The following is an 11,373-nucleotide window of genomic DNA, read 5'->3' as shown; positions in this document are numbered from 1 at the left end:
GTCAAGACTCTTCAGTTAGTGAATACCTCAAATTCCTTCTCTAGATCAATATGTAAATCAGAGGAACATATAGCCACTTGTAATTGGAAAACAAAATTTATATAAGAATAACAAAAGTGCCTCCATGTGTGCATCCAAAAGGCATTCAAGACTGAGCAAAACAATTGTTTATACAATTGAGGAGGTAAGTCTTCTTACTTTGACAATTTCCCTATGATTAATTTATTGGACAGGTATTAGTTAAAGTGTGAGGAAAGATATTTGATATTTGAGAAGATAGCAATGCTATCATTATGTTTATAGAAGAAAGAACGTATCTCCTTCTAACACATAACACATTTAGCCATTTAGTTAAAATACAAACACTCTGGAAAACAAGCCCTGTAAAAAAAGTGAAGAACATGGTCTTCGAAGCATATAAGTGCACCTAACAGCATGAAAGGTAAACATGGTGCCATGATATATATGTGGATCAGTTTTGTAATTTTTTTGTTCAAAGTACATCCTTGGACCACATCCCACAATATAATACATTTGCAGCTCAACTCTACTATTCCAAAGCCTTCTGAAACACACTGGTGCAGTTAAATTTCTTTATCCTATTAGTCATGCTCTGATGTAGAACCTACGTGGGAGTTTCTAGACTCCACAGCCTGCTTCTCCTGATAAATGAAACCTACACTCAGACAAGCTATTGTATCTTATTTTCCAATGTGCAATATTTTAGTTGATAAGCTAATACAAATCAACATTTATTTATCTAGTCAACACCTTCTTTGAACATATTTCTCATTTTTATTTTGGTGGGGAGGGATGTTAATGAAAATGAGCAGTCAAGTAATGATCTATATTTCATTATTGCCTCCCAATCCTTTGCAGAAGAAAAAAACGCTTTCTTTTAACACACAGTGTTGTTCATGGTGGATCCGCAGCCAGATTCCCTGGACTCCATCGGATCCCAACAGAGTGGTGGTCCCTTGGTCTTCCAGTGCCCTGATACCTTGAGCCCTGTCTTTCCAAAATGCCCTTGGCTTCTTCTGAAAGAATCATTCCATAATGATTCCAGTCAATGCCCAATGCCTTTCCATGAAAGCCCTCTAGAAATCCAACTGAAAGTCACTGAACTATCCCAAGTCACTAATCCTCAGGGATTTCTATTCCCTTCAGCTGCTTGGCATTTCCTGACCTTCCCTTATCTTAGCTTCTGGAGCTCAGCTGGATCTTTCATCCTGCGTTTTTTCTACAGTTCACTCCAGAGCCAACTGGAAGCAAGCAAAGATGGAGTTGCCTGTAGGTAGATTATTTTCCCCCGGCTAACCCCCTCCCCAAAGGCATCATTTTAAAATGTGCTAATTCATGAGAAGCATGGGGGGGGGGAGGGGAGGCAAGGCCTAGATTACTAAAAATAAGACAAAATGATTTGTAGAAATCAGATTTGAACTCTAATGTTTTATGGCAGTATTTGTATCATTGAAATATTTTCTGACACATAATTCAGCTAAATCTGCATAATAAGGAGATTAAAACTAACAGATCTGTCTGCTTCTTTTATGTTTGGGAAATGTAGACTTTAAATTTTATACATTATTCGTATTTTAAATTTTCTCTTATTCCTTAGATCGTGGCATACTCCTAATTTGAGTCCTCACTGAAATTTGTGTACTTCTGATTTTGGATGTTGAAAGGAAAATGTATCAGTATGATTAAGAGTGAATTCTATCATGTTTCAAGCATTCAAAACATTAAAAAAAATTAAATATCACAAAATAAGGGACTGGTAATGCAAAATAAAACGGTCATTTTTAATACATCAGTAACACAAAATGAAAAATCATTGGGGAATAGAACTAGTTCTTACATCTAGTGTGGCAATGGCGATTTTCTCGGGACAGTGCCTTTGTTTCACTGGGTGCCAGGAACGCTTAGGCTCCCTGGACCTTCCCGCTGCCTACTCTCTCAGGCCCGGAGTAGGCACTACAAATGTGAGCCTCCGTGCCTGGCTCACTCGGACTTTTCCAATTGCTGTGTCGCAATACACAGACAGCATTTGTAAGAGAATCATTTCGTGTGAATATATTCACACACACACACACACACATTTTCATTGATGAAGTGCCAGATTGACTGAGGTCAACACAAGTAAAGTGTCGATGGTTGCCCGGGAAACAATCGGGTTCATAAAAACCAATGTTCATAGACATATGAAGAAAAATGCTTGCCAGAGTCAGCAATCCTACGCACTGAAATCCAAAGTGCTAGGATGGCACTGCTATACCCAGTGGCCTGTGAGACGTTAGCGGACATCCGACCATCCACCTGGCCTGGGGCAAGCGCGGCAGTGGGTGGCGAGGGCATGCGCTCCAGTGTGCCCAGAGTCCCACGCCCACGGTCTGCAGCTTCTGCTTCCCATTGGAAACACCCAGTCCCTCAGCACCCCGACCCATTAGCCGGGAAGCCTCACCCTTGGCTTTCTCACGTGGTTCGCTCAGACCTGGGGGGCCCTGATTCAAGAGGGCTGAGCTCTGTGTGCCCAGTGGGTGGATCACCCCGAAACCCGCGCGCGTGTGCGCGGGGCAGGGCCGGGCATCGCGCGCACCTTTCCACCCCACGACTACGCCGGACACAGAGTCTTCTGATCACAGGATCGCCCCCACCCCGGGGGGGGAGGGTTATCCTGGAAGGAGGGGACCCCAGGATTTCCTGTAAACTCCTAGAGCAGACGCTAAGGGGCACCAGAGCCCCGGACTGCAGCCCGCGCGCCGCCCCTATCCAGCGCCCCCCCCCGCCCCCTCCCGCCGCCCCGCGCCGCGCGGCCGGGCGGAGGGGAGCGCCCCTTGGGGGCGGCCGATCGGCCACCGCTGGAGGATGAGGCGCGGCGAGTTGGGCGCCCCGGCAAGCTCGCGTCTTTCCCGCCCTCCCCGCATCTCCACGGCTCTCTTGAGCACAGGAGAACTCGGGTGGAAGTGCGTGTGCCTGGACGCAGGTCGCGGTCCCGAGCTGCGCTCGCGGACACGCGAAGATACGCGCGGACACACCATACACGCACGCGGTGCCCCGACGCCGGGAGCTCATACACACACAGCCACGCGAGCGCGCACCGGCCCGGGGCGCAGAGAGCCTCGCACTGCGCGCGCCGCGGACAGCGGAGGTCGTGGGGCACCCGGGGGTGGGGGACTGTGTCCGTCCAGGGGTGCCCCGCACGTGGTTAGGCTGCCAATGTCACTTCGCCCCTCCCATGTCCCCCATCCCCCGGCTGAAGTCCATCACCCCCAGCCCTCCAGGTCTACCCAGCAGCCGGGAGGGAGGGCGACACCCCCACCTCGGGCCCCACCCGGGACCTCCGAGCGCGCGTCCTCCATCCCGGACTTTCCCCCAGCGGACACGACCGACGGGCGGTGACCGAGGCGGCCGAGGGGCGTGGCGTGGCGTGGCGTGGCGGGCCTGGGGCCGGGGCGCGCTCAGCCCCCTTCCCTCCCTCCCCACCGCGCAGCGTCCTCGGCGCCCTCCTCCCCGGGCCCCGCCGCCGCCGCCACTGCGCCAGGATGGAGAGACCTCGGCGCGGGAGGAGATGACGCACAGCCCGGCGCTCCCCCCAAAAAAGTGGCTCTCCGGGACGAAGATGGCGGCAACTTAGCCCGGGGGCCTGAAGATGACCGCGGGCTCCGGAGGCCTGGCGCAGGCGATTCGGCCCCGAGTACCCGGGGAGGCGGCGGCGGCGGCGCCCGCGGGCAGACCCGCAGCAGCACCGGCGGCGGCGGCGGCGGCGGCGGGAGCGCGAGGCGGGGGGTGCGGGGCCGGGCGAGCGCAGCCGGCGGCGGCGGCCCCGGCTCCGGACTCGGTCAGCGGCCGCGACACGTAGGCTCGGGCGTCGGAGGAGACACGAGAGGAGAAGAAAAGGAAGGAGGAGGACAAGGAGGAGGAGGACGACGACGACGACGAGGAGGAGGAGGCGAGGAGGAGGAGGAGGAGGAGAGGGAGGAGGAGGAGGGGAGGGGAGGCGCGCCAGGCGCCGTCAGTGGGCAGCGGAGACGCGGCATGCCCCGGGCGGGGGACAGCGGGCTGCCCGCCGCGGGGCCATGGAGACCCGCGCGCTGACGGTGCCGGGGTGACCGGAGCCAGCGCCCCGCCACGCCACGCCGCGCCACCTAGCAGCCCGCCTGCGCCCACCCCGCGCCGCCGCCGGCCAGCGCCAGCCTCAGCCTCCCTGGCCCCACTCTCTCTCTCTCTCTCTCTCTCTCTCTCTCTCTCTCTCTCTCTTCTCCATCATTGTTCCCACTGTGCAGAGGATGGAGTCGGCTGGTGGTTAGGTCGGGATCAATTCAGATCTTCCTCCCAAGCCTGGTAATATTTATGTAGGCAAAAGAGAGAGGAGAGAGAGAAAGAGAAAGAGGGAGAAAGAGAGAGAGAAAGGGAAAGAGAGAGAGGGGAAAGAGAGAGAGAGAGAGAAAGAGAAGGGAGAGAGGGGGAAAAAGAGAGGAGACCGGGAGGAGGGGAGAAGGGACTCCAAGCTCCAAGTCCATGCATCTTGAGGCCTCCCCGGCCCCGGAGCCCCCCCGGTGGAGCCGGCCTGGGCTGTGCCTCCCCAAAATATGACCAGGGGTGCCTGGATGTGTCGGCATTATGACGACCGCTTGAAGCTCTGGTTGGCTGCGCCCCGGGAGAACGAGAAGCCGTTCATCGACTCGGAGCGGGCTCAGAAATGGCGACTCTCGCTGGCATCCCTCTTGTTTTTCACGGTCCTGCTGTCTGATCACTTGTGGTTCTGTGCCGAGGCCAAGCTGACCCGGGCCCGGGACAAGGAGCAGCAGCAGCAGCACCAGCAGCAGCAGCAGCACCAGCAGCACCGGCAGCAGCAGCACCACCACCAGCAGCAGCAGCACCGGCAGCAGCAACAGCACCGGCAGCAGCAGCAGCAGCAGCAGCAGCAGCAGCAGCCCGGGCAGCCGGAACCCTCGTGGCCCGCGCTCCTGGCGGGGATGGAGGGGGCGTCCGCGCCCGGCGCCCCGGCGGCAGCGGCGGCACACAGACTCCTCTCCGCCGCCGCCGCCTCCTCCTCCTCCTCCTCCTCCTCATCCCCCACCCTGCCCCCCTCCCCCGGAGGCGGCGGCGGCGGCAAGGGCAACCGAGGCAAGAGCACCCGCCGGAGCCAGGCCGGGTTCCTGGGGAACTCGGCCAAGCCCGTGTGGCGCCTGGAATCGTGCTACCCGCCGGGCAGCTCGGGCCAGTGCTTCACGGTGGACAGCGCGGACTCCGTGTGCGCCCGGAACTGGAGCCGGGGCCCGGCGGGTGCGGGCCGGGCGCAGCCGCCGCCGCCCCCCGGCTGGAACCTGTCGGATTTTTACCTCTCCTTTTGTAATTCCTACACACTCTGGGAGTTGTTCTCCGGGCTGTCCAGCCCCAACACCTTGAACTGCAGCCTGGACGTGGCGCTCACCGAGGGCGGGGAGACCACCGCCTGCCGGCAGTGCGTCGAGGCGTACCAAGACTACGACCACCACGCTCAGGAGAAGTACGAGGAGTTCGAAAGCGTGCTGCACAAGTACTTGCAGTCGGACGAGTACTCGGTCAAGTCCTGCCCCGAGGACTGTAAGGTAGGATCCGGGGCTCGGTGGGGATCTCTCTCCGCACCCCCCTCCGCCCTTGTCCCGCACGTCTGCTATCTCCCCCTCCCTCTCTCTCGTGCGTGGTCGGTGTGGGTCCTAAGCCACGCACGGGGGCTCTGGGCTTCTGGCTCTTGTGGTTGTTTCTCGGACTGGCAGCCCAGGGGGTCTGCGCGGCAGGTGGGCCGCTGGCTCTCTCTCAGGACCCTCGAAGAGGAGGGAAGCCCTCGGTTTTCCGTGGAGAGTGGGCTTCCTCCCAGGGGTGCAGTTGGCTGGACCCGGAGGCAGCTCTTTGGGGATAGGGTTTGCTCCTTGGCGGGTGAGGAGAGAGTAGGGGAATGAGACTGCAGGCTGGCGGGCCCAGGGGCTCAGACAGGGCGGGCAGGGGCAGGGGCACAGACGGGGCGGATATGGGCAGGGGAGCCTGGCCTTGTGTCTTGGGACCGACTTCACTCCCTGCTCCTCCAAGAGTGACATCATGAAGTTGGCCGCCCCGGGAGAAGCAGAGGAAGTGCGGCTGGTTGTGTAGAAGAGCGACACCATTTACGAGTTATTCCAAGGATACCTCTGGTCCAGTCCGTCGGACGGGCGCTCAGGGCCTACCTGATCTTGCATCTACACCCCCTAAGCTCTCTGTTCTCCCTTAGAGGTTTGTATAGCCTTTGATTCAAGACCCATCAAAAGTTAAGACGTTGACATTAGGTATCTAGTGATTGATTAGCAGTGATAGGTTACTCAACCAGCGACCTTATGTAATTACTTTGATGAATTCATTGATGCTATGAATTATAAGTTGCTTAATACTTCCAAGCCGGTTATTAGGTTCAAGATCTTCCTGTTGAATAGAAAGAAGAATGTGACCTTCGCTGGGTAGCAAAGGGGAAATGGATTTCAGATTCTAAGAATTGGTGTAACTAACCCTGGGCCACTGACGAGGGTACTGTCCATGGTGCTGAAACTCGATTTGCAGGGCACTGTAGTGACCTTTAGTGGCGGGGGTTGGGGGGGGGGGAGATGATAACAGAATCTCTGTTAACCTCTACTCCCTCTCCCAAGGGATAACTTATTAAGACCCTCGATGAAATAGTATTACTTGTCAAAAGAAATAAGACAGCTCACTTTCCCTCTTCCATGTCTTTGCTACTTCTGCAACCTTACACAGCAGAGTAGCAGGCCCCTTGTCTCATTTGCCTTGGCTACTGGGAAAATTCAACTATGGGGGATATAGGATCACAGGGGTCTGTGATGCTTCAACAAGAGAACTTGGTGGAGGGTTCCCTATTTTAAGTGAATGTAACTCAAGGCCCATACTTTACTTTGGGTTCACTAATTGTGCTTTTGACAAGTCAAACGGGCTGACCTGGTTTTATTAGCAATAAGTCCAGAAGCACCTTGGAAGTCATAATTGTGAGTCTGTGTCATTGATGGAGATTCCAGTATATATTGTGTGTAAGAGAGGTAGTAATAATTTGAATCTGTAAAATCCCCTACATGTAAGCTCTTGAAATTTCTAGCAATTGCAACTTGCAGAGCTCATACTTAAAAGAGTCTGCATTGTCAACAGACTGCAGCATATTTTTAAATACCTCAAGTTTATCTTTGTTCAAATGTCCAAACAAACATTTAAAATGTTTTGCTTCCCCTTGACCCAGATTAATTCTCAGCCTGATGCTTGTGACACTATAAAATAAATACATTGTAAATATATTTATAATGTTACAGAACACATCAGAATTGTGTTTTTTTATAAAATTGTTGTTAACTACATATACAAAAGTACATTATAAAAATCCAAACTCCTTTAAAATTTCTACTTTATTCTGAAAAGCAAATGTAGATGTTTTAGTTTCTCAATACCATACAAAGTTTATTTCCTGCTACGTCCTGTAAATGTTTCCTGATGGTAGAAGAATCTTTTTCTTTTTGGTCCGTTGGAAACATGTGTTTCGTAATAGCCATTTTCAAAAATCACAATATCAAATTAAAGTGATAGTGTTCTTGGCTTAAGATTCACAAATCAGCTGGTTATATGTAGAAAGAAAATATAAGCAGAGGCCCTCAGTTTAAGGTATAATTTCCCTATTTTGATTCTGAAAAAAGGCACAAACATGCCCATTACAAACTGCAGCACATGGTTTACAATGTTTTATGTTTTCTTTGCAGATTCTGTCTGTGTTGCTTTCTGACCACTTTTGCTGATTTCCAACATAACTGTAATTATGAAGTGGTTATCATCAGGAGCCTTGTTCAAGATACACGTTTTATGCAAAATTTTTGACTTTTAAGGCAGCACTAAAATCATTAGATAGATGAAAGTAAATGCACTACATCTATTTAATTGGTAATATATTCATAAAAACAATGATATATTTATTAATATAGTTGTCAAAGATGTAGAGATAGGATACTTAAAATCATATCAACACTACCAATTAGTGTGTTTTATATTTTAGGACCAATATATTAACCTTTTTTATACTTGAGTATAATTAAATGATTGATTGTGATTATTTCTACCTTTTTAGAGTTAGGATGTATTGTCATGGTCTATCTTCATAGTCTCTCCCATGGAAAATTGACATATTTACAATAAAATACATTAACTAATTCTTGTATAAATTCTAAAGAGCTGTTGATCAATTTTTATTTAAAAAAACCTTAAAACAGATCCAATAGAATAACAGTTCCTGAAGCCAGGTGTGATGACACAACCTCATAATTCCAGCACTCAGGTGAGAGATGAGGATGTCAAGTTTGAGGCCAGCCTATACTACATAGAGAATTCTAAGCCAAAATGTTACATAGTGAGACACAGCCTCAAAACACAAAATAAGAGAAACAAATACAAGATAATATGGCCTTGAATTTACAGTTATTGCAAATCAAATACAGCAAATTTACTTGAGTAAACTTTATATCATATCACAGGATTCATTTGAACCTGATAATAATTTTAATATTGTGGGAAATAGCTGGAATAATTCTAATGAGTAAATATCTGCATATATGGGGAATTATCAAACAAAACTTGTTGCTTATCCTTCATTTAAGCTGGAATGTTTTATGAATTAGGCAGCAACAATTTTAGCAATGATTTTTCCTTTAGTTTGTGGCAGTATTCAAAACAATAACTTGATATATAGTAAGAATTTGACAAATATGTCAGTCTTCAAGTTGGCAGGCAATATGAAACATGCAATATTCGCTGCTAAAAAATTTAGAAATGTCTATCATCTTCATGCTTTCAATATTTTTTCTCTTACATATGGAACTCTTCAGCTCCCAAGTGTGTTAGTAAATAAATACTATGGAAACAAAATATTTAGGGATGCAAACTTTTGTGTTCTAGGCAACCTTTCTAGTCCCTGGTAGCTTTACTTATTCAAGATGCTCTCAGATAAATGGTCAGTGAACGTGGGTTCGAGATTAAATTATAACATAGGTCATTGCAACTTTGGCCTTTGGTCACCTGAGCATAAATTCTAGTGTTGATACTGTCAAGAACACATGCATTTTCACATTGTTACTTTTTATAATGTCATTTGGAAGCAATTTATATTGCTTATTTCTGCTTAACAGACATCAACCACAAGGTCATCTGGTGGATATCAAGGACCCATAACTATCACTATATTTGAGACTTTCTTATTAAAAACACTGTCCACATATCCCTGTTGGAGCAGGCAGAGTTTGGGTTACATAACATGCAGTTTGAAAAAAAATCCTTATTTATTTTAGTGTCATACATTATAGATTTAAGGGAAAATCAATATCCTCTCCATTCTTTCCATTAAAAATTGGGAACCTAAGATATCATTTTGCTGTTGATTAAGTCCTGCTGTACAGATTATGTCATGTAGAGCACACAACCACAAATACATCTCTTTTGCATCTCTCTCCTGCATTATTTCTGCATCTGTGTACAGTCGAATGGCTTTTCTACAGGTTTGAGTAGCAAGGCCAGGAGCATGATTACTGTAGCTACAAATACGACAATTTATAAGGGCAAAGGTGCTATTGTAATTATTTTCATGACTCAGATTTATGTTTATTTGTGTATGTTTGTTCTTTATAACTGCTAGTTGAGATTATTTTGTGCTTAAATGGAAACACCCAACATTTTGCCTTCACATCAAATGCCTATTGTGTTACAGAGCAAACAATAAATATTTTCGCTTTGGACTTGCAACTGTGTCAGATTTGCAGCTATATAGGGCGTAACCTAAATGCTGGCATATGCTCGTCTGAATCACTTTTATTAGGTGAGGTCAGTGTCGGCATATGCAGTTGAGTTAGAGTGCAGAGGTAATGGGACAAGAGGAGTCCTCAGGCTTGTAAATCACAGCCCACTAAGACAATCTTTCTTGCTGGATTCAACAGCTGAGAACACATGTACAGATAACAGTTTCAAAGAAAGACTTGTTTTAGGCAGAATTATTTGAACTAATTGCTTGAATTTCTCCATTTAAACAAAAGCTATCTTTTGTTCTTCCAATTTCATGATGACTAGACACCAAATACTTTGTTGTTTAATATTGATTTGTTGTCATAAAGCTTTTTCTTCAATACCAATGAACTCAGACCCTCACTCTGGAATTTCCTGGGGATCTTTGCAAATAGTGAGGCCTAGGAGTCCTGTTTCTAGAGATGCTGCTCTCATGGATCTGATATACCCCTGCTGGTGGTAGGTTCTGGTGAGGTTGAGGACCAGTGCTGTGGTGAGCAGTGAAAACGAACAAGTTCCTCATGAGAGAAGAGCATGAGTGTTTTGTGAAAACACCGACAGCAGTCAACACAGGTCCAGAGAGGACAGGGGACAAGAATATATGCAGGGACTAGAATGAGGAAGTAGATTAGAAGGTGTAGACTGAATGGCAGGGTGGGCAAGAGATAGCTAGGTAGCAGGCCAGAATTTCAGATGTTCAAAGATGGTGCTGTTGATTGAGTTTCTCTTGCTGAATAGAGTTGTTTCACTGCTGCTCAACCCCTGTGTTAAACGCAGGGACACAGAAATTAAGTGGCAAATAAACATTTGATTAGAGGTACTCCTGCCCATTTTACTTCTAATTTTATTATATTCCACTGTTAGCATAATTTAGACATTTTCAAAGGTGCATAGCTGATTTTAGGAGAAAATTCATTGTAACATTTGTAACATTTCACTGACTCACAGCTATTCTTTCTTTATCTGGTTACTTCTTTAAATCTAGAAAGTTATTCTTTTTTATTTCACTGAATTGACAAGCCATAGCTTCTTCTTTGACTTAACATCTATAACATATCTAGATGGCATCCATGGAGTTTTGGAGAAGGTACAAATGAGTAGATATTCACATATGTTAACCAAGCTTAATTTAAGAATTAAGTTTAAAACAAACATATTATTTTGCATAATGTAGGTATTATTTTATTATCATTTTCAATTTTAGGTTATAAGATGCTAAATTTTATTATATAAAATCTAAATTATATATAATAATAAGTTATTATATATAACCCACATACAACTTCCTCAATAAGATATTCTAGTTTGATTTGCTTCTTTAATCTTCCAAACAAGGGCTGTTTACCTGTGTCCTCATTAACGTGCATGGGAACATTTCATTCTTAGATGTTTAAGGTGTTGAAATATAATTTTTATTTCCCCTGGCCTGTGTCTCCTTTGACACATGTACAAACAAAGTCCCACATAGGTAAGATGGCAAAAGTCCCGCAACACAGGCGTCTTTCATGTCTGTTTAAGATCTACTCCTCTGGGCAAGAGTGAATAAAA

General features: G+C 47.4%; 1 protein-coding gene across 2 annotated transcripts in view; it reads left to right on the top strand.

Annotated features, from left to right (window-relative positions):
- Positions 1 to 4,472: 4,472 nt before the first annotated feature.
- Nalf1 (NALCN channel auxiliary factor 1) overlaps positions 4,473 to 11,373 on the top strand; it is a 452,827-nt gene continuing 445,926 nt past the window's right edge. For both annotated transcript variants that reach the window (XM_042697222.1, XM_042697223.1), the window contains exon 1: positions 4,473 to 5,591. In XM_042697222.1, the coding sequence (XP_042553156.1) occupies positions 4,590 to 5,591 (1,002 nt within the window). In that variant the 5' untranslated portion in view covers positions 4,473 to 4,589. The remainder of the gene's footprint in view (positions 5,592 to 11,373) is intronic.

The sequence above is a fragment of the Dipodomys spectabilis genome, unplaced genomic scaffold (genome assembly GCF_019054845.1).
Source record: "Dipodomys spectabilis isolate Male_0828 unplaced genomic scaffold, ASM1905484v1 ptg000215l, whole genome shotgun sequence".
Lineage (NCBI taxonomy): Eukaryota > Metazoa > Chordata > Mammalia > Rodentia > Heteromyidae > Dipodomys > Dipodomys spectabilis.
This window is presented reverse-complemented; position numbering and strand designations above follow the sequence as displayed.